We start from the raw sequence: 23,840 nt of genomic DNA, 5'->3' as shown, positions 1-23,840 counted from the left end.
TTCTTTCTGGAGGCTCTAGCGGAAAATCTGTTTCCTTGCCTTTTCCAGTTTCTAGAGCTTGTCTGCATTCCTTAGCTTATGTCCCTTTCCTTACAGATCTCCAATCTCTCCTTCCATAGTTCTGGGTCCTACTCAACCTCTGAGCTTTGTGCCTCCTTCTTATAAAAACCTTTGTTATTACATCAAGTCCACCTGGATAATCCAGGCTAGTCTCCTCAGCTCAAAATATTTAATCCAAAATAGTTTAAGTAGGGACTTCCCTGGTGGCTCAGACAGCAAAGAATCCCCATGCAATGCAGGAGACCTGGGTTTGATCCTGGGTCAGGAAGATCCCCTGGAGGAGGGCATGGCAACCCACTCCAGTATCCTTGCTTGGAGAATTCCATGGACAGAAGAGTCTGCTGGGCTACAGTCCATGGGGTTGCAAAGAATTGGACATGACTGATTGACTGCCACTTTTCACTCTCCCTGGTGGTCCAGTGGCTAAGACTCTACATTCCCAATGTAGGGGCCCAGGTTCAATCCCTGTTCAGGGAACTAGATCCCACCTACTTCAACTAAAGATCCCACACAGGCAATGAGAAGATCCTGTGACACAAGGCAGATCGAAGATCCTGCATGCCACAACTAAGACCTAGCACAGCCAAATAAAACTAAGAAATTGGTTTAAGTAAATGTAATGTATTTGCTTCCCCCATTATTAGATGTCACTGTCAGAACAGGTCAGAACACAGTACATACTCACCATAATTATTTAAATGAATTTATCAGTGAAAACAGCCACAAATGTGTGAATTAATTAAGCCATAAAATACAGCACATAGAGAGCTGCTCAAAAATGATAGTTATCATTATTTCTGAACATGCCAAAAAATTCTATTTATTGAAGACTTGTTTTTGCAGTTTGTTTTGATCTTTTTTGTTCCTTTTAATCCCTCCTGACGTCTTTGAAATAATACTTACTAGTGCTTCTTTCTGTCAATGATTTTTTTATATTTCTTTTTTTATATTTTATTTTATTTTTAACTTTACAATGTTGTATTGGCTCTGCAACACATCAACATGCTTCTTTCCCTGCACCATCAGGTTCAATGCAGGATACTGGATGCTTGGGGATTTTTTTTTCTTTAAATGCATAATGTAAGTAATGAAATGCTAAAGTAAGAATATCAGATGATATATGTAGTGAGACCTGCCTGTGCAGTCCTGTGTTGATACTCAGTTACGTCAGTTCCATCTCTTCCCCCTTCCAAGGGTGTAATTCACAGCAAGAAAGCTGTGCTTAATGTCTTTGCAAAAATATTACACTCAAGAGGTTTTCCTCAAGTGTATCAAGTGCCTGAAAAAATTCATACATTTTCTCTGGGGTGGGTTAGGAGGCCCCTCTGGAGCTAGGGATTCTGCTCTTGGCAGGGCTGTCATGCGGGAAAAGCTATTTAAATGGCTATTTGCTCCTGCTTGAAAAGGCTGAAATTGTAGATTTTCCCCAGCCAAGTGCCCCAGAAAGCAGTTCCATCAGTCAGGAGTTTTCACTTATCTCTTTGATGGGGTCTTGTAAAGGCAGGGAACTTTTTCCTCCAGTGAATAGCAGGTATGGAGATGACAAAAAGAGAAGATGTGGGGGAGAAGCACCAAGGTCACAGAGAGGTGGGGAAAGCTGGAGTAGAAATATGAAAGAGAAAGAAATATTTCTTTCCTGTCTCTTTCTTGGATTGGGGAAATAGTGGGGAAGGAGCTGGAAATGGGGGAGGGGAAAAAGAAACCCTCCAGCAGTGCTCTAAAATTTTAAAATACAAGTTAAGTATTGAAACTTTTCCTGAAACTCAGAATCATTAAAATTATTTTTAGCATCATTTAAGAATTGACACGACTGAGCGACTTCACTTTCTCTTTCACTTTCATGCATTGGAGAAGGAAATGGCAACCCACTCCATTGTTCTTGCCTGGAGAATCTGGGGTCACACAGAGTCAGGACACAACTGACTTAGCAGCAGCAGCAGCAGCAGAATGTTGGGATGGGAGGTCATCCAAGGATAGCAACTGCTAAAGGTCAGTACTACAGGGAGGGGAGTGAAAAATTTAAGGGGACACCAAAAAATTTAGCAATTATGATAATGTTTTAATGCAGCATTTTAATCTAATCTAATCTAATTTTTTTTTAGTCCATAATCAATTATTTTAAATAAAATGTTTTAATGCAAAAGAAAAAAATATGAACCTTTAGTTTTAATGAAAGCAAACTTATCAACAATATATTTTTAAATCTACTTTTTAACTTTATTTTCTTTTTTTTTTTTTTTTTTTTTAGTCCACGTGTTTATTGAAAAATAAATACGAGTGGATCCACACAGCACAAACCCTTGTTTTCAAAATAGTGTACTTACAAGAAAAATGTTGTCTTGTACCATGCCAGGATCATCCACTAAATTACAGTTCCCACGTTGTAAGGCCACAAAACTCATGCTAAAAAATGAGAAACACCTCCTCTCTGAAAGATGAGGGAGGGGAGTGTCTGCTCAGTTGTGTCCAACTCTTATGCAACTTATCAAGGCTCCTCAATATATTTTTTAAAGAATACTTTTTTTGCTTACCTTATTTTCTTCTTTTCTTTTTGGCCATACTGTGTGGCCTATGGGATCTTAGTTCCCCAGCCAGGGATTTAAGGATCAAACCCCAATCCCCCTGCATTGGAAACATGAAATCTTAACCATTGGACCAGCAGGGAAGTCCCATTTATCTCATTTTCAGTTGAGAAAATTGCCATATTGGAGATACATGAGAATTATAAATAATTTATAATTAGCTGAAGTAAAATTATAATTTATTATTATATAAATAAAATATTTAAATATAAAATAATAATGTGAGATTTAATACAATTACTTTTCATTTGTCAACATTTTCAAGTTATGTTAATGTTCTGCGAAAATGTTAAGTATCAAAAAATGCATAAAAACATGTACATAGTGATGTACATTTTCATTTTGCTTTGGACTCCAATGTGGTTTGACACAGCTCTGGTTCAGAATTTTGATGTTCTGTTTGTCATGGATATTTTTGCATTGATTTTGACTTTTTTAAATATTGCATAAAAATGTTATCTATCCAATTGCTGTGAGTTGTGTGTGTGTGTGTGTGTTTTTTTTTTTTTAGCACCATCCTTATATTCCATTCCCAAGGCAAATGTCTTACTTGCCTCACCCTAGCTTCAGTCCTGCTGTTCATAGCATATGCTAAGTATGACAGTTAGGAAAAATGACAAGTTTGAGTCACACTTGTCTTTTACTTGTTTAATGGGTTAATTTAATCTAGCTAAAATTTATCTGTAAAATAAAGATGATAGATAAAAGCTACTTCTAACTCTGTAGGGACTACATGAGGTATAATAATTAGAACAATTATCAGAATATCTGACAGACAGTAGTTTCGACTCAATGAAATGTATCATTGCAGGAACTAAGTGAAAGAATACCATTTCACTTCAGGCCACCATGCTGTCGATTGGTAATGCCACTTCCCCAACTTTCTTCTTGACTGGAGTTCCAGGGCTAGAAGATTTTCACATCTGGTTTTCTATCCCCTTTTGCTGCCTTTGTGTGATTGCCCTTTTGGGGAATAGCACCGTCCTATATGTAGTGATCACAAACTCCAGCCTCCATGAGCCCATGTACTACTTCCTCTCCATGCTCTCCACCACCGACATTGGCATCACTATTTCCTCTCTTCCCACAACACTTGGTGTCCTCTGGTTCAATGCCAGGGTCATCAGCCTGGATGCTTGCATTCTGCAGATGTTCTTTCTGCATGGATTCACCCTCATGGAATCTTCTGTGCTTTTGGCCATGGCTTTTGATTGCTTTGTTGCCATCTGCAACCCCCTAAGATATGCTATGATTCTAACCAACTCTAGAATCATCAAAGCTGGTGTGGTAATTTTTGTACGAATGCTGGTCAACCTGATGCCCTTGCTCCTGCTCCTTAAGAGGTTATCCTTCTGTGGTCCTAATGTGCTTTCTCACTCCTATTGCTACCACCCTGATGTGATTAAGTGTTCTTGCTCAAGTATCAAGGTCAACAGTATCTGTGTTTTAGTTGCTCTCATTCTGACCTCAGGTATAGATATTCCCTGCATTTTCCTCTCCTACATGCTGATCATCAAGTCCATCCTTAGCATCACCTCCCCAGAGGAAAGGCAAAGGCTTTGGCACTTGCATCTCTCACATTGGGGCTGTTGCCATCTTCTACATCCCCTGGGTCATCTTGGCTTCAGTACATCGGTTTGGGCATAGTGCTCCTCCATATGTCCATACACTGATGTCAAATCTCCATTTTCTATTGCCCCCAGTGCTGAACCCTATTATATATAGTGTGAAGACCAAACAAATCCGTAAAGCTTTCTACAAACTATTTCCAAACACAAAGTAGCAAGTCTGATCATGCAATGTCCTAGATAGAAATAACCTTACTTTCTTCCTCCCTTCCTTCAACATTTTATTGTGAGTAACATTACACTTTTCCTTAGTGGTGGTAATACAAGTTTATATAAGAAACATCCTTGTCCTCTATAGTCTAGTTTATATAGTCTAGTGTCAGGGACATAAAGTTAAATATATATAATAATGGCAGTGAATAGGAGTGTTACCAAAGAATTATATCCAGAAGGCTATATGACACTGAATAAAATATCTAGATCAAATTGCAGATTCAAAGAATTGTTTGAAGAGCTAACTACTTGAACTAAGAATAATATGTAACATGTAAAAATGTAAGGATCTTCCAGGCCCAGGGCACAGGTCTCTGCAGTCAATGAAATGTGACATAGCCTGATACACCAAGGATTGTACATGGTTACTATAGCTGGAGTAAGGGATGCGTGAGATGGTGAAAGGAGTAAGAGAGGTTATATGTGAGGTTATAACCTTTTTATAAAGTGACAGTATGAAAGCTTGAAGAACAATCAAATGGAATTGGAAGGTTTTATTAGATTCTCTTTTTAAAAAAATCCATGATGCCCTGGAAAAAAAAAAATCTCTTTATTCCTCTGATTTGAGGGAATCTAAGAAATGTTAATCTTCAATCCCTTAATGTCATATAAATGTATTTTTTGTCCTGGTTTAAACATAGGGGTTCTATAGTTTTGGCATTATGATCTACTATTGCTGAACTTGAATTCTAAAATTTCTAGCACCAGCTCTAATTCTTAAGTACTCAAGGGTAGATAATGAAGATTACAAGACTCTAAGAGGGAAGATCCAGTGGAGAAGGAAATGGCAACTCACTCCAGTATTCTTGCCTGGGAAATCCCATGGGCTTTGGAGTCTGGAGTACTACACTCCATGGGATCACAAAGAGTTGAAAATGACTGAGCAACTGACACACAAAGGAAAAGACAGAAACGGTAGTAAAATTTTCTCAACATTCAGAAAACGAAGATCATGGCATCTAGTCCCATCCCTTCATGGGAAATACATGGGGAAACAGTGGAAACAGTGTCAGACTTTATTTTGGGGGGCTCCAAAATCACTGCAGATGGTGACTGCAGCCATGAAATTAAAAGACGCTTACTCCTTGGAAGAAAAGTTATGACCAACCTAGACAGCATATTCAAAAGCAGAGACGTTACTTTGCCAACAAAGGTTCGTCTAGTCAAGGCTATGGTTTTTCCAGTGGTCATGTATGGATGTGAGAGTTGGACTGTGAAGAAGGCTGAGCGCCAAAGAATTGATGCTATTGAACTGTGGTGTTGGAGAAGACTCTTGAGAGTCCCTTGGGCTGTCTTAACCAAAGGATGTAGATGGAGAATCTAGTTAGATTCTAAACTATTTGAATTCAATAGTGGTGGACTTTTCATTCTTTAACACTGACATTAGATTTCAAACATTAATTTGGTTCATTTCTGTTGTTGAAGTATCAGTCCAGACACTTGGAGGTACAGAGTGGGGGTGGTGGTTCCAGGAAGAACTACAATGCTTGAATTAAATCCCACTAACACTTTCTGCCATTAAGAGTTCTTACACAAGGAATAATAGCCAAATATACATTAAAGGAAAATAGCTAAATGGGAACACACTATTAGATTTATTGCTATCTAGGCAAACAAGTGGAGAAAGCAATGGCACCCCACCCCAGTACTCTTGCCTGGAAAATCCCATGGACGGAGGAGCCTGGTGGGCTGCAGTCCATGGGTTCACAAAGACTCAGACACGACTGAGCAACTTCACCTTCCCTTTTCACTTTCATGCATTGGAGAAGGAAATGGCAACCCACTCAGTGTTCTTGCCTGGAGAATTCCAGGGATGGGGGAGCCATTTCTGGGGTCACATAGAGTTGGACACAACTGAAGCAACTTAGCAGCAGCAGCAGCAGGCAAACAAGACACCCTCTATTGATGTGAGGCTTCTCTATAAATGAGATACATGATATCTGGGTGTAAATTTTCACCTTTCCTATGGATCTAGAATTTCTAGGTCCATACAGTAGTCTCTGTCCATTGCTCAACTGGCCACAGTGACAAGGATGACAAATTCTCCCAGAGTCTAGATCCTTACACTGAGTACCACAGGAAAAATGGCAAGTAAGACAGCAAGAACACATACACATGAAAACTAATCATTTACCCAAAGTGACCTCAGCCACTAGCAAAATTGGACCCAATTAACATAAAATACAAAATTCTCCAAGTCAGACTTCAACAGTATGTGAACTGTGAACTTCCAGATGTTCAAGCTGGATTTAGAAAAGACAGAGGAACCAGAGATCAAACTGCCAACATCCGTTGGATCATCAAAAAATAAGAGTCTCACAAAAACATCTACTTCTGCTTTGACTATGCCAAAGTCTTCAACTGTGTTGATCACCACAAACTCTGGAAAATTCTTAAAGAGATGGGAATACCAGACCATCTGACCTTCTTCTTGAGAAATCTGTATGCAGGTCAGGAAGCAACAGTTATAATTGGACATGGAACAACAGACAGGTTCCAAATAGGGAAAGGAGTATGTCAAGGCTGTATATTGTCACCCTGCTTATTTAACTTATATGCAGATGAAGCACAAACTGTAATCAAGATTGCTGGGAGAAATATCAATAACCTCAGATATGCAGATGACATTACCCTTATGGCAGAAAGCAAAGAAAACTAAAGAGCCTCTTGATGAAAATGAAAAAGAAGAGTGAAAAAGTTGGCTTAAAACTCACATTCAGAAAACTAAGATCATGTCATCTGGTCCCATCACTTCATGGGAAATACATGGGGAAACAGTGACAGGCTTTATTTTTGGGAGCTCAAAATTACTGCAGATGGTGACTACAGACATAAAATTAAAAGATGCTTACTACTTGGAAGAAAAGAAATGACCAACATAGACAGCATATTAAAAAGCAGAGACATTACTTTGCCAACAAAGGTCCATCTAGTCAATGGTTTTTCCAGTAGTCATGTATGGATGTGAGAGTTGGACTATAAGGAAGGCTGAGCACCAAAGAATTGATGCTTTTGAACTGTGGTGTTGGAGAAGACTCTTGAGAGTCCCTTGGACTGCAAGGAGATCCAACCAGTCCATCCTAAAGGAAATCAGTCCTGAATATTCATTGGAAGGACTGATGTTGAAGCTGAAACTCCAATACTTTGGCCACCTGATGTGAAGAGCTGACTCATTTGAAAAGACCCTGATGTTGGGAAAGTTTGAGGGCAGGAGGAGAAGGGGATGACAGAAGATGAGATGGTTGGATGGCATCACCCACTCAATGAACATGAGTTTGAGTAAACTCCGGGAGTTGGTGATGGACAGAGGCCTGTCATGCTGCAGTCCATGGGGTTGCAAAGAGTCAGACATGACTGAGTGACTGAACTGAACTGAACATACCAGAAAGTATCCCATTTATTGGGCAAAAGCAAGTGAGTAGCTTGAGAGAGATGGATTTGAGAACGGATATATCATCATCCCTATGGATCAATATGGTAGTGAAAAGACAGAGGCTTGGAGACTGAAGTACATGTTTTCTTCTCTCTTCATTGTCTTCATAATTGTTCCAGTGAAAATCAATTTGCTTTCTTATTTTTCTAGCATACTGATAATCTAGACATAGTAATATGCATCTCTCTATTCCCCAGTGCCTAGAACAATGCCTAAGCTTTCCTTTTATATGGATGATTTGGTTTATTTTGCTTTGCAATATTGTCTCTGTGGACCACTGTTCACTCAACTTAGTAGCTAAAACCCTTCTGGGATTACACAGCACTGTATTATATTAATAGATGGAGATAGAAGTATTTCTGCTTTTCTATATATGCAGCCCCAGCAATATTCACATTTTACCAATGGCTCCACAATTAAATTCCACTTTACTATAAAATCAATGGCTCCAGAGCTGTAACTTGTTCACTCTTTGCTGATAAAGACAGAGAAGGCTTGTTTTTCCCCATAAAGCTGGTAAGAAGCTAGAGAAAGGTGTTTGTTGTATTGATTTTATGCTTTGTCACTCTGTGTTCTATTTATAATTGTTTAAATGAGCCTACAAAAAAGTCAGATAACATTAGGTTTTACCCTGTCCTCAGAAATCCATATAACACAGACAATTGAGATTTTTCTACTTTATAGTCAAATATTATGATGATGATTTTCTCAGATTGAATGTTATCTTGAGAACTGGAAATTCAAAGGAAACTATAGAAAACTAGCATAAAGGGAATAGCAACATGTATACTTGTTGCAGGGAATTCACTTTTAGGAAGTAAGTTTTATCTAATATTTTTTAATGCTTGATTGAGAAATATTAATGTTATAATAACTAATATTGCTATTTTTTGATTTTAAGTTTTCCTAGAATTTATTTTGACACTGGAAATTTATTACTTTAAACTTATTTTTTAAATTACAATTTAACAAAAATTCATAACATTTTTAAGTTGCCCTTTCTATTTCTTATAAAAGCATCTGTCTACAATGCTGGAGACCTGGGTCAGGAAAATCCACTGGAGAAGAAAATGGCAATCCACTCCAGTTCTATTGCCTGGAAAATCCCATGGACAGAGGAGCCTGGTAGGCTACAGTCCATGGGGTCACAAAGACTTGGACACGACTGAGTGGACACGACACTATTGTATACTCAAACCAATATTCATTACCTAATACTCTCTGAAGAGTAGTAATTTCCTCCTGATAAATTCAGTAAAAAAAAAAAAGCACTGGTTAATAAGAAACAAAATTCTAACATATGCTGAAACATGGATGACACTTGAGGACATTATTTCTAGTGAGATAAGCCAGTCACAAAAGAAAAAATATTGTATGATTCCCTTATATGAGACACTTAAAGCAATCAAAATCACAGAGACAGAAAATAAAATGGTGGTTGCCAGGGACTTGGAAAAGGGGGACTGAGGAGTTATTGTTTAATGGATACAGAGTTTCAGTTTTACAAGATGAAACAGTTATGGAGATGGATAATAGTGATGGTTGCATGGCATTATGAATGCATTTAAAAGTCCACTGAAATGCACACTTTAAAACCATTAGGATGGTAAATTTTATATTAGTTGTTCAGTTCAGTTCAGCCCATCAGTCGTGTCTGACTCTTTGTGACCCCATGAACTGCAGCACGCCAGGCCTCCCTGTCCATCACCAACTCCAAGAGTTTACCCAGACTCATGTCCATTGAGTCGGTGATGCCATCCAGCCATCTCATCCTCTGTCGTCCCCTTCTCCTCCTGCCCTCAACATTTCCCAACATCAGGGTCTTTTCAAATGAGTCAGCTCTTCGCATCAGGTGGCCAAAGTACTGGAGTTTCAGCTTTAGCATCAGTCCTTCCAGTGAACACCCAGGTTTGATTTCCTTTAGGATGGGCTGGTTGAATCTCCTTGAGTCCAAGGGACTCTCAAGAGTCTTCACCAACACCACAGTTCAAAAGCATCAATTCTTCAGTGCTCAGCTTTCTTTATAGTTCAACTCTAACATCCATACATGACTACTGAAAAAACCATAGTCTTGACTAGATGGACCTTCTTTGACAAAGTAATGTCTCTGCTTTTTAATATGCTGTCTAGGTTGGTCATAACTTTTCTCCCAAGGAGCAAGTGTTTTTTAATTTCATGGCTGTAATTACCATCTGCAGTGAAATGTTAGTTGCATTTGACCACAATTTTAAAAATTGTGGAACAAAACAAAAACTAGTAGCACTGGGTGATAAATGTCCCCCAGAGCCTTACACCAACTTATCCACTTGCACCTACCCTCTAGTGTCAGTGGATGTGCTGATCCTCATCTTTGTGAGGGCTAATTATTTGGTTGGCAAAAAATTAATTCTGTGTTTTTTCCATAACAGCTTACAGAAGACCCAAAAGAACTTTTTGGCCAACCCAATACTGTCATGCTTTATATTCAATCTCCACAGTTATAAAGAACCTACCTGCCGATTCAGGAGATGCAGGCATTGTGGGTTCAATCCCTGAGTCAGGAAGATCCCCCCCCTGGAGTAGGAAGTAGCAACCCACTCCAGCATTCTTGCCTGGAAAATTCTATGGACAGAGGAGTCTGAGGGCTACAGTCCACAGAATCGCAAATAGACACACACTGTTTCCTTAGGGAATTTTCTATGCCAATTAACTCCTGTCATTCTATAGTTTTAATCTCTTACTATGTAACATTTTTAACCTTAGTTTATAAATATGCTCAGTTCTTTTTCCTATATTACAAATATCCTCCATCCACCTTATGGTCACCCTTAGTCATGGCTTATTTTTCTCCTTGCTTTTACTGACAAGTTTCCAAAAGTAATATATACCATGACTCCAGGACTTTTCCATTTATTCCCCAAGCCACTGTGGCAGATTCTCAGCTTTCATTGCTGGATTTCAGCTAGTTTTTTTTTTTGTTTTTGTCTTTTTTTCTTAGGGTCATTCATGTGTTCTCAGCAGCATTTGACATTTTTGATCCTTAGAAGACCCACTCAAGCAGTTCAGTACTATTGTTCATGTAACACCCAGACATGACACTAGACTCTCTTGGTTTTAGTGGTTCCAGGAAGGCTATCCAGCCTCATCTTGCTTTATTTAGTCTATATAGTCCTTTCCACTAACTTCTATCAAATTCCATCTTTATTGGTTTTCTCTTATAGAAATCTCCTCCCTGAAGGTATTCATCCACAGTACTGAACTAACATGACACTGGATTAACAGGCACTCCTGTGCTTCCAAACATGTATTACTAGCAAAAATCTGGAAATGTTTGCCTGGAAAGTCATGCCCACATGGGCACAGCAGACTCAACATCTTTAGCTGAATTTCCCTTTGTCATTTCTTACATAAGATATTCAAAATTGAATATTCAATGTATTGATTTTTCCTAACTCACTATCCATTTAATCTTATGATGGAGCTAAAAATTCTATCAATATAGAAAATAATTACTATGAAAATATATGGAATTATTTGGATGTATTTTCTTAAATTTAAGAATAAATATGTTTTTATATATATACAGTGAATGCTATAAATCAAACTCTGTTTTTATATATATATATATAATATAAATAATCACTTACCCATGACCTTAGATAACTCTCCTAACCAAGAGAACATTTATCTAGATATCTTCATGTAACAATATAATGTATTATTTCTATAGGATGTGTGCATTGTGAAGATAAATGCTACCAGTCCAGGAAAACATGGAAATCTTAGGTAATTCAACATCTAAATTTCCAACTTTCTTGTTGACTGGAATTCCTGGCCTAGAGTTTGCCCATGCTTGGGTCTCCATTCCCTTCTGCTGTCTTTATGCCACTGCCCTTTCTGGGAACAGCATGATCCTGCTTGTCATCATCGCCCAGCAGAGTCTCCACGAGCCCATGTACTATTTCCTGTCCATGCTGTCAGCTGCTGACTTGGGTTTGACTGTTTCTACAATGTCAACCACATTAGGTATCCTCTGGTTTGATGCAAACGAAATCAGTCTAGATATGTGCATTATCCAGATGTTTTTTCTTCATGGGTTTGCCTGCACAGAATCTGGGGTGCTGGTGGCTATGGCCTTTGACCGCTGTGTGGCCATCTGTGATCCTCTGAGGTACACTAGCATTCTCACTAATTATAGAATCATTCAGATGGGTCTCTTGATGGTTATACGCACTGTAGTATTAACTGTACCACTACTTTTGCTTCTGAAGCCCCTCAATTTTTGTGGCGGGAATGTGCTTTCCCACTCCTACTGCTATCATCCAGATGTGATTAAATTAGCATGTTCAGATACTCAGGCCAATAGCATCTGTGGATTAATTGATCTCATCCTGACCACAGGAGTAGATACACCATGCATTGTCCTGTCTTATATCTTGATCATTCACTCTGTTCTCAGTATTTCCTCCCCTCAAGAACAACACAAAGTTTTTAGCACCTGTGTCTCCCACCTTGGAGCAGTTTCTATTTTCTACATCCCCATGATTAGCTTGTCATTGGTGCATCGCTATGGGTGATCAGCCCCCAAAGTGGTCCATTCAATGATGGCCAATATGTACCTGCTTTTTCCTCCTGTGCTCAACCCCATCATCTACAGTGTAAAAACAAAGCAGATTCGCAAGGCTATACTCAGTCTTCTTCTTATGAAATAGACAGAGATAATTAAGTTTGAGAAAATCATGATAGAAGTGGCTTTCACTGTAGAAAAGCAGTTCTGGTAGGTTACTGTCTTTGGGACATTTTTTTTTTCTCATCTTTCCATTTGTTCAACAAATATTTGGTAAGCATTTTTGATTTTCAGTCATAAAATACATATATAATATACCTTAAGGAATTTAGAGTCCAATAATAGAAGCAGAAAAATAATAATAATGGAATAATTTAAGTAATGACTATAGTAACTAACATTTATTGTCCATTTTATACTAAGCATTCTATTAACTGCATTTAATATATACTATTTATTCTTCAAAACTGCTCATTGAAATGATTAATTATATTTTAGAGGTGAAGAAACAGACAAAGACACTTGGGCCATCAAAGGCAAGACATCTAACAGAGCAGGATTGAGGCTTGAATTCACGCTTTTTGTATCTTAGATACTGTGTTCTTCACACACGTATTGTGTACTCTTCCAAAAGCAATGACAAAAATGTCACAAGATCAGAAGAAGGAACTGGGTCTTCACATCTGTGTGTCATGCATTTAAAATATTTTAATGAATTTCTAGCAGTATATTTTAGCTTTTAGTCTTTATTCATAATTAATAGTACAAAAAGTAGAAATAGATATGCCATGGCATGCAAGCCACAGGTCATTATCTAGTACTGAACAACCAATAGAAAGTCTGCAAGGATTAGAGACATTAGCTAATTCATTACAGCAATTTAGAGAACTGGAGAGAACATGAAGTGGCATGTAAGGACCTTTGAGGTAGAATTTGTTAACTTTCTTGTGTTCAAAGGTCCTTTTGAAACCTAATGAAATCTATCAACCCTTTTCCAGAGAACAATCACATATAAAAGAATTCATATTATTTTCCATAGAATGTCAGAGGATTCACAAAATGCCATGAAGGGCCTACATGGCTCTCTTAGTCAAAGAACCAAAGTAAAGAATTCATAATTTTTGGCTATAAATGGTGATACACAGCTGGACTTAAAAAGTTTTGTTCCTGAAAAGAGATTATGATAACAATATCAATTTAAGAGATGGATAGAAACTTAAAACTCAGTTGCACAAAATGGTTGAAAAATACGGAGGAAAAGGGAGATGGAAACCTGATGGGAGACCCATCAATATTATTGCTGTTGGATAAGTGGTCCAAGATAGGAAGAATGAGCCATGAATCCCAGAAACACTGGGGGCAGCTGTGAGCTGGAGCCAACTCACACTAGTTTTGCCCGAAGCCATAGTGTGCATCTCTTCTCAACTCCACATTAATGATGCCACATTGACAGCTAGAATCACCACTGATACTATGGCATTGGTAAATACTGAAAATGAGTTTTGTTTCTTTTTTCCTAGCATTTCAGTTTGCCAGCACACCAGTGACTGGGGTCTGTCTCACATTTGGCTTTGTGAAAAGCAATAGAAACTAGAAGATAATGCCCTTAAAATCTAATGTGTGAAGTAGTTATAGAGACAAAAATATTATAAAATAATGTATGAAGTGTTGTGATAGTTGCTAATACAAAATTATACCCCTTGTTTGTGCTGCCTTCTAAGCTGAAAATGTTTCCAAAGGTAAATGGAGAAGAGTATTCTGCAAGCAATTCTGTGGAACAATGTAAGAGGTATTGTGTCACCATTTTACTCTTATGGAAGAATACTCTCCTGAATTTTAAATTCATAGGTCCTATCTAGGCACAGCATCAAAGAATATGAAAACACAAAATATTTCCTTCTCTTTCCTTCTGATTTTTTCCCTCAATCACATTCTTCCAAGTGAATTTAGGTTACAAGATTTTCATTAGTTGCTTAAAGAACATCTTTTGCTTAAACAATATTATTTTAAGAAGAATTGATTTACAGATTTGGTTTAGAAATTCCATTGTTATTCCTGAAGTGTATATATAGGGAATTTTTGTTCTGACAGTTCTACATGCCTGTTTCCTGCATAGAGTTTCAAAAATATAAAACACACAAAAATGTTAAATTTGAGGAACTTTTACTTTGAAATGCCCAAAGGACTATAGCATTATAAAGTGTAATCCTAGCTAAACCTGCTAAAAGAAAGATTTTATATCTCTTTGGATAATTCTGGCTGGACCTGAACGTGTGCACACACACACACACACACACACACACACACACACACACAAGATGATGGGAAGGGAGAAATATATTTGGGGATTTTATGAGGTGCAAGCAGAAACTTGGATAATTTTATTTAGTTTGAGTTGTATTGGTCTACAAATTATATAGGATACTACATATGCATGCTGCTGCTGCTAAGTCGCTTCAGTTGTGTCCAACTCTGTGTGACCTCATAGATGGCAGCCCACCAGGCTCCTCTGTCCCTGGGATTCTCCAGGCAAGAGTACTGGAGTAAGTTGCCATTTCCTTCTCCAATGCATGCATGAATGCTAAGTTACTTCAGTCGTGTCCGACTCTGTGCTACCCTATGGACAGCAGCCCACCAGGCTTCTCTGTCCATGGAATTCTCTAGGCAAGAATACTGGAGTGGGTTGCCATTTCCTTCTCCACATATACATGCTGCTGCTACTGCTGCTGCTGCTAAGTTGCTTCAGTCGTGTCCGACTCTGTGCAACCCTATGGACAGCAGCCCTCCAGGCTCCCCTGTCCCTGGGATTCTCCAGGCAAGAATACTAGAGTGGGTTGCCATTTCCCTCTCCAATGCGTGAAGGTGAAAAGTGAAAGTGAAGTAGCTCAGTCCTGTCCAACTCTATTTACTGCAGCCTAAATCACGGGATTTTCCAGGCAAAAGGAGGTTCAGTAAAGGAGGTTGACTTGTGCTTTAGATGCAGAGTGGACTTGAGGTAAATTTACTAAATTAGCATTCTAATAAAATTCAGTACTTCAAGGAGACCCCATTTAAAAGATACTCAGGAGAATCTTGTAGATCAGAGTAGCTCATTCCCTAGGTCACAGGTAAAAAAAAGAAGCTGACAGGGGAAAAGAGCTATGTGAATGTGAAGGCATAACATTGTTTCACTATGTTTTTCTGTGCCTTACATATGCCCTGATTCTTTCATTTATGTACATCTGTTGTGTTCTCTGTCTTTCCCTTTTTCCAATTCTGTCCAGTAATTCCAATTTGATCAATTTATGGAAAAAATTAAAATTTTTCCTGCAGAAGGATGGATCTAGTTGACATCTCTCAGCCTGGAAATAAGTTGCTTGCTTATCTACTTCATTGGCCAGGATTCTAAATAGGCTTGAATTCGAATTCTCACCATTCTGCTGATGTAAGAGGTTAACTCCACATTGAATCTTACTACTTCCCACTCTACAATATCACATTCATTCCTCTTTGGTTTTTATCTACATTGTATTCAAATTCTACCTCTTCTATGAAGCATTCTTTTTTTATTTTATTTTATTTATTTAACTTTACAATATTATATTGGTTTTGCCATATATCAAAATGAATCTGCCACAGGTACATATGTTCCCCATCCTGAATCCTCCTCCCTCCCCATACCATCCCTCTGGGTCGTCCCAGTACAAGCCCCAAGCATGCATCAAACCTGGACTGACAAACGTTTCATCAGTATGACATATTTCAATGCCATTCTCCCAAATCATCCCACCCTCTCCCTCTCCCACAGACTCAAAAAGACTGTTCTATACATCAGTGTCTATTTTGAGTGTTACTGTACCATCTTTTTAAATTCCATATATATGCGTTAATATACTGTATTGGTGTTTTTCTTTCTGGCTTACTTCACTCTGTATAATAGGCTCCAGTTTCATCCACCTCATTAGAACTGCTGACAAAAGTGGGCAAACTGCTATGAGTAGATTACATAAAGCCATAAGACCCACCCTTGAGTGTGTCCTTGAAGAGGGCCTAGAGGCATGTCGTTCAAAGGCTATTAAGGAATGACATGTGAAAATGATAGCATCACTAAGAAGTTGAGAAGTGGCTGTCCTCTGCTGACCAGGAGTGACCACTGGAGATGCAGTCATAGAGCCAGGCTCATTAATATCCAGGCTCATTAATATCCATGCCTTGACATAACAGAGGCCAGATAGCAGTGATTAATCAGAAAAAACCAGGAGGCTGCAATTATAAGAACCCCCAACGTCTGAAGGGTAGACAAGAGAGATTAATGTCCAAGCAGTAGTGGGACCTGGGACAAAATAAACAAACAACCAACAAGGGGTGAGCTAGGTAACATTTATAACAAAAACAAGACAAGAATGGATGACAAAGGGGCTAGAAGAATTGTCATGCTTTGCAAGGTTGACCTTGAGTTTGGGAGAGAAGGATGGAAGAAAGTTTTGGTAGAAAAAATCATCTTAGATGATTTGTTGTTGTTTAGATGCTAAGTCGTGCCCAACTCTTTTGCCAGGCTCCTCTGTCCCTGGGATTTCCCAGGCAAGAATACTGGAGTGGGTAGCTATTCCCTTCTCCAGGGGATCTTCCCAACCCAGGAATTGAACTTGTGTCTCTTGCATTACAGGCAAATTCTTTACCATCTGAGCCACCAGGGCACCAGGTTGCCAAATTTTTCTTCTTGTATGAAAAGGGCTACACTCATGGAGCCACTTGACTTTGTAATTCTGTTTTGCTGCTTACTTCTGAATTATAGGAATGTATTTGCTCATTTTAACATTTAATGCATATCCACTATGACCCTGCTACTATGTTATTACCTGGAGATACTTTCAAAGCATCTATTATTTCACTTAGTTGTGCGTGAAAAGCTGCATGATAGATTCTTTAAGATAAACACAAAGAATGAAAATTAAGGATTACTGGATCCTCATTAAATGACATATCCATGCTCAAATAATGATTCAATTTCATTTTTAATTAAAGCATGTAAACACATATTTGCTGTGTCGATGTTCATTCTTCTTAGTTCTTTTGTGTCTGTCTTAGCATCACATTTCCTGGTGCCAGCAAGATAACCTGGGGGCAGGGAGGTAAAGCACAACAGAAGGGCACAGAAATTCCCCTGGGGTGTATTTATTCCCACTGAGTAAATTCCTATATCAGCAAGTTTGCTTATAAAATTCTCCATTCTTAGAGGTAAATGGGTAGCTTTCATATACTTACCCCAAATAAGAGTAAAGAAGTCTTTCCTCTTGTCTAAAGGCCAATTCAAGCAGCTGCTTTCAGATCAGAAACAGTACTTGGTTGTGTGTACAATAAAATACATCTGATGAAATAAGGCTGAATCGTGAGTGATTTAGCTTAAATAAAAGGAAGACTTTTTCCAGAAGTGAAAACAACTATTTATCTAGTCTTCTGGCATTGTTACTTCAACATCTTTCTTTTACATGCCTTCTAATTTTCCACATCTTGAAAGGTAAGGCATTCCCCCACTTACCATGGTACCTGATCTCCAGGCCCTCGGAGCTCCTGGTTATTCTTACTTCCACTGTTTTGTTGATTTCTATGGCTCTTATATCTACTCAGAAATCCCAAACCCCATATAGATGTTTTGTTCTTATCTGTTTAGTTAATCATGGCAAAAAAAAAAAAAATGTGCTTCTTTTATGTGTGTATTTCATGACACATATAATAACAAAACCTCAAAATACAATCTTTAAATTATTTTTATTGTACTTTCAGTCTTTATTTGCAAATTAAATCTCACATTTTGATATCTTAATTCAGGAATTTTATTCTATTTGTATCTATTATTTTGGACTTTATGTTAATTTCTCATTATTTTTTTTTTTTTCCCATTTTTTTTTCTTTCATATTGCTTTGTGGTCTATTACCTGAATTACCTTAGGATATTTTCTTCTTCATTCTACAGGGGTTTTAACAGCTTTGATATTGATGACTGAGATGCTATTCTCTTTTTATTTTTATGCAATATTTTAAAGATTTTATACTAACATTTTTTTTTCTGTAGTGCAAAGAAAGATCTTTTCACACCTTTTACCCCCAATAAACTACTCTTGCAACTTGCTTCTGGATGCTGTCTCACAAATTATGATCATGTAGAGTGCAGGTTCTGACCCATTTCCAGTTTCTAGAACCTACAGTCCCACGAACACCCATGCTACCAACACTTCTAGCTCTTTGCCACTTTGGAAAGAGAGGCAATTAAAACCTACATTCCAGAATTATGCTGTTGCCAAATTTTCTTCTGTTTTCACTTCTGCTGACAAAGATGTACTTTAGTGGATATGTCAAAATTCAACATGTCTCTACTAATGACACCCCTCACATCATCATCTTTGCCTGTTTTTCTTGAGATGAGATGTCTGGGGAAGCAAAACTCCCTAGGTCACCTTATGGTTAAATATCCGTTAAAAAGAGGTGATTTTTTTTTTTTTTTTTTTTGGATACAGACTCTGGATTCCTGAATGTAGTCTGTCAAAACGGCATTAAGTGCTGTCCTATGTTTTGACTCAATTCCTGTCTATATTCCTTAGTTAGGAGCAGTTAATCACCTTCAAAAAATTCTGGATGAAGACTGTCTGTCTTTAACTTTCGTGTTTCTTTAGTCTATTTGTGTTCCCCTTCATCTTTTTTTGAAAACTTAATAGAAAATTGGGAGAGACTGGTTTCAGTTAGTACTGGCTAAAAATACTTTAAAATGGAAGTCTATTCTATTCTATTTTTAAAAACAATTTATTGAAATATAGTTGTTTTACAATGTTGTGTTAGTTCCAGGTGTAGAGCAAAGTGATTTCAGTTATACCTATATACATATATGTGTGTGTGTGTGTATATATATATATATATATATATCTACATTTATATTCATATTCTTTTTAGATTCTTTTCCATTATAGGTTATTACAAGATATTGAGTATTTAAGGTCCCTTTGGTTGTCTATTTTTCTAAATCTTATGTTTTAATCCCAAAGTCTATTTTAAATCTTAGAAAACTCTGAAAGCAATATGCTATACAAATTAGAAAGAGTTTCAACATAGATAGATATTAATGATCTACAGATGGGAGGTGAGAGTACATTCAGATTTCTGAATTAGGCAACCTGATATATTAAGTTACCATAGACCTATAGATTGACAATAAATGTATAGCTGTTAATCAAAATGGGAAGAAATAGAATATACAAGTTGTGGGAAATAATTCAGATGCCCTCATTTGGTGCTTGAGTTGACTTTGAGATACTTTAATGGAGAAATCCAAGAGTTAGGGAGATGGATCTAATATTTAAGAGATTTGTTGTTGTCTAGTCGCTAAGTTGTGTCCAACTCTTTTTGGACCCCATGGACTGTATAGTCCACCAGGTTCCTCTGTCCATGGGATTTACCAGGCAAGAATACTGGAGTGAGTTGCCATTTCTTTCTCCTGGGAATATTTCTGACCCAGGAGTGGAACCCATGACTCTTGCATTGGCAGGCAGATTCTTTACCACTAAGTTACTAGGGAAGTATTTAGGAGATTAACTTCAGATTAAATAAATATTTTAAAGTTGGAAAATAAATAAATAAAATAACATTATCAATGAAATGCCTATGGAATTAAAAGTATGTATAAATAGATAACAACATATTGGAGAAATAGTCAAACTAAACTTTGACTACATCCATAAGTAAGTTATGTAGTTAATTTGATGATAAAATTGTGCAAAAATGGATATACTTTATGGAAATTATCTTGGATGGCTTTTAAAGAAAAACAGAAGTCTTAAATGAGCTCAAAATATATTTTGGACAATAGCTTTATTTTTACAATAAATTTATGTCCACTATAGATTAATTTGAATTAATGTATCCCATATTATGCTTAAGAGTTTCCTGTTTGCTAAATTGTTTGCTAAATTGTTTTAATAAATTATCTACATGTCCTCCAAAACATATGCAATTCAGAAATAGAGTTGCATCATCTCTGAACCATAAAAATATTATATAGGAGATTTGAAAACATAGATATCTCTAACATGGTTGCCACATTTATTAATAGAGAATTATATTACTGTTGAAATATAAGTAATTATCATTATTATTATTATAATTATTATTTTCATAGGAAGTATAGTGTAGTTTTTAATAGCACAAGTTCTAAAGTCTTATTTTCTGATTCTCAGTGTAATCGCTTCCAGACTTTATGACCTTTAGTAATTTATAATAACTTCTGAACTTCTCTTTGTTTTATCTGTAATAAAAATATCTCTCTCAGGTTTATCATAGGTTCAAATGAAATAATCTTTGTAAAATACCTATAACATTATATAGAACACTGTCTAAGATTCACACAATATTGTACACCTGAACAACCCTATAAGAGATCAAAGACTAGATTAAGGACCAAGGAATACGTGATACAAAAGAAGATTTTTCCCTATTGATTTTTAGCACAACAAAGGCAGACTCTATAAAGGTAAACAAGGCAGTATTTTAATGTTACAAATTAAAAACAGTATCAAGCTGCAGATTCACAGGACCTGAAGCATCTTCCCTCTAGTTCACTTTAGTAAATAAATGTAATGAGGCAGGATAAACTGATGTTATCTGGGATAGAGTCTTAGGTATATGTGGAACCTGACAAAGAGAGGTTTCCCTGCTAAGTTAAAATGACTTTTCATTTATAATCTGAGTTTAATAATTCTAAAATTCCAAAGCAAAATTAGTCAATTGTTTTCTTAGACCAAGTTCTGCTCATGGTTAAATAGAGTATTTCAGGAAGGCAAATAAAATATAAATCAATTACCAGAAACATATTGAATATCTACTATGAGCAATGAATTCTTTGAAGCAAAGATTAGCTAAAATTCACTCCTATTCTCACATAGCAGAATTAAGATTAACTCTCATTCTCAAGTAGAAGTTTACAATCCAGTTGAAGAATAAAATATGTAATAAAAATGTTGGTTAGAGTATAGGATAATAAGTGATAAACATCAAATATATTTAGCTAAGTAAATTGAAATTAAATTGAACTCAATATCTTATTTCAGTGATGAAAATCACAGACATAATATTGGTGTAAGAAGCAAGATGCAATTATAAATACTACATGATTCTATTATATCAAGCTCAAGAACAGAGAGAAGTAATTGTAGTACTAGAAGTCAGAACAATGGTTACTGCAGGAAGACATTGTTAAGGATGAAGCATTAGGAAGCCTTCTGGGTTGGTGGTAAGGATGTATCAGTTGATCATGGAAGTGGTTACATAGGTGTATATAGATGCCAGACTTAGCTGTACTCTGAAGTTTTGTGAACTTTACTAAATTTATAGTAAACTTAAACTAAAAATAAATTTTAAATTTAGAAAGTCAAGATCAAACAAGAGAATTCCACTCCTGCATACATTAATGCCAATTCTCCATAACTCCACTTTGCCAACTTTCCTCTTGACTGGCATCCCTGGACTTGAATGGGCCCACACCTGGATCTCCATCCCATTCTGCTGCCTTTATTTGACTGCCCTTTCTGGAAATACTTTGATCCTGTTCATAGTCCTCACTGAGCCAAGCCTCCACGAGCCCATGTACTACTTCCTGTCCATGTTGTCCACCACTAACATTGGCTTATGCATCTCAACACTGGTGACAGTACTGGGAATCTTCTGGGTCAATGCCTGGGAAATCAGCTTCAATGCTTGCTTATCACAGATGTTCTTCATTCACCTCTTCACTTTCATGGAATCTTCGGTGCTCCTGGCTATGGCCTTTGACCATTTTGTGGCCATTTCTAACCCCCTGAGATATGCTACCATTCTAACACACACAAGGATTGCACAGATTGGTCTAGCAGTCATCACCAGGGGGACAGCCATTCTGACACCACTAGTCCTGCTTCTTAAACGTCTGTCATTCTGCCATAGTCATGTGCTCCATCACTCCTACTGCTTCCACCCTGATGTGATGAAGCTCTCATGTTCAGATACAAAGATCAATAGTGTATTTGGACTAACTGCAATTATCTCTACTGCTGGGGTGGACTCTGTCTTTATCCTGCTTTCCTATGTCTTAATCATTCACTCGGTTCTCAACATTGCATCCCCAGAGGAGAGGAAGAAGGCCTTCAGCACCTGCACTTCTCATATCATTGCTGTGGCCATATTCTACATCCCTTTGATCAGCCTGTCTTTTGTTCACAGATTTGGAAAAACACGCTCCATCTTATGTGCCCACACTCATTGCTAATGTATACTTGCTCATCCCTCCTGTGATGAATCCCATCATCTATAGTGTAAAAACAAAGCCAATTCAAAAAGTTATGCTCCAACTTTTATGTGTCAAGGGAACTCATCTTTAACAATTCTGCTATCATAAATATCTATTTCAAAGTCAGTGAAGATTTATCACAAATTAGAGTTATCAGTTCAGTTCAGTTCAGTCACTCAGTCATGTCCGACTCTTTGCGACCCCATGAATCACAGCACACCAGGTATCCCTGTCCATCACCAACTCCCGGAGTTCACCCAAATTCATGTGCATGGAGTTGGTGACGCCATCCAGCCATCTCATCCTCTGTCATCTGCCGGGGTCCAGCCTCGGCTGATCCAGGGTGTTCAAAGCGGGGACGGCGTCGGCAAGGATCAGGATACAGTAGCTTCAATTAGATATTAATTAAAGATGTAAAGAGTAATAGAATGAGGATAGCTCAGTAGGAAAATTCAGTGGAGAAAAGAGGCTGAGTAGCTTGGTTTACACGGGAGACAAATAAAACTTCAAGACAAGAAGCTTGCACCACTTACGTAGGCCGCAGTCGTCCTTCCATTCTCCCGAAGGAGAGGAGACACTGAGGCCTCCCCGGTCGGATCTTAGAAGCCCAGGCAAAATTAGTAAGCTTGGTGGGTCCCGCGCTCCAGATGGAGACTCAACCAGAGTTTGAGAGGGAGAAAGACATGGGGAGACCAGTATTTCGAGGAACTGATCCCAATTCTTTATTTTCCAGAGTCTGTTTTTATACACTGAGATGTTATACAAAAGTCACGCGGGGACAGCAGTCCTGACTTTTATTAAAGTCAGGTGCTTCACACAAATGTATACAGAGGTCTTAGGGGTGTTACATCATCTTCTGGCCAAGGGGGCCTGCTGACAATTTACGACCCTCTCCTTGTGACAATGGTCAGTCAACACTTATTTCTCCAGGGGTGATTATTCTTAAAACAGACACCACCCAAATAAAGTTACATTCCTATAGGGTGAGGGTATAGTGGGTTTTAGTTAAGGAAAGAATTTACTTAGCCTAAGGTCTAACGTGATTAATATCAAAGGTTAATACTTATTTCTTCTATATATTCATTAATGT

The 23,840-nt window shown here is 37.6% G+C and overlaps 3 protein-coding genes and 1 non-coding gene across 4 annotated transcripts; all 4 read left to right on the top strand.

Annotated features, from left to right (window-relative positions):
* The first annotated feature begins 465 nt into the window (after nucleotides 1-465).
* Nucleotides 466-537, top strand: TRNAG-CCC (transfer RNA glycine (anticodon CCC)). The gene has a single exon. It is a non-coding gene; the product is annotated as a tRNA-Gly (tRNA).
* Nucleotides 538-3,491: 2,954 nt separating this feature from the next.
* Nucleotides 3,492-4,425, top strand: LOC102279194 (olfactory receptor 51F1). Its single transcript, XM_005902199.2, is given in 2 exon segments — nucleotides 3,492-4,189; nucleotides 4,191-4,425. Coding segments are annotated over 2 exon segments (933 nt in total).
* Nucleotides 4,426-11,647: 7,222 nt separating this feature from the next.
* LOC102280816 (olfactory receptor 51F1) lies at nucleotides 11,648-12,607 on the top strand. The gene is given in 1 exon segment (XM_005902198.2): nucleotides 11,648-12,607. A coding segment is annotated over 1 exon segment (960 nt).
* A 9,288-nt stretch (nucleotides 12,608-21,895) lies between these two features.
* On the top strand, nucleotides 21,896-22,841 carry LOC102281095 (olfactory receptor 51F1). Its single transcript, XM_005905152.2, is given in 2 exon segments — nucleotides 21,896-22,690; nucleotides 22,692-22,841. Coding segments are annotated over 2 exon segments (945 nt in total).
* Nucleotides 22,842-23,840: the final 999 nt, after the last annotated feature.

The sequence above is a fragment of the Bos mutus genome, chromosome 15 (genome assembly GCF_027580195.1).
Source record: "Bos mutus isolate GX-2022 chromosome 15, NWIPB_WYAK_1.1, whole genome shotgun sequence".
In the NCBI taxonomy this organism is placed as follows: domain Eukaryota; kingdom Metazoa; phylum Chordata; class Mammalia; order Artiodactyla; family Bovidae; genus Bos; species Bos mutus.
This window is presented reverse-complemented; position numbering and strand designations above follow the sequence as displayed.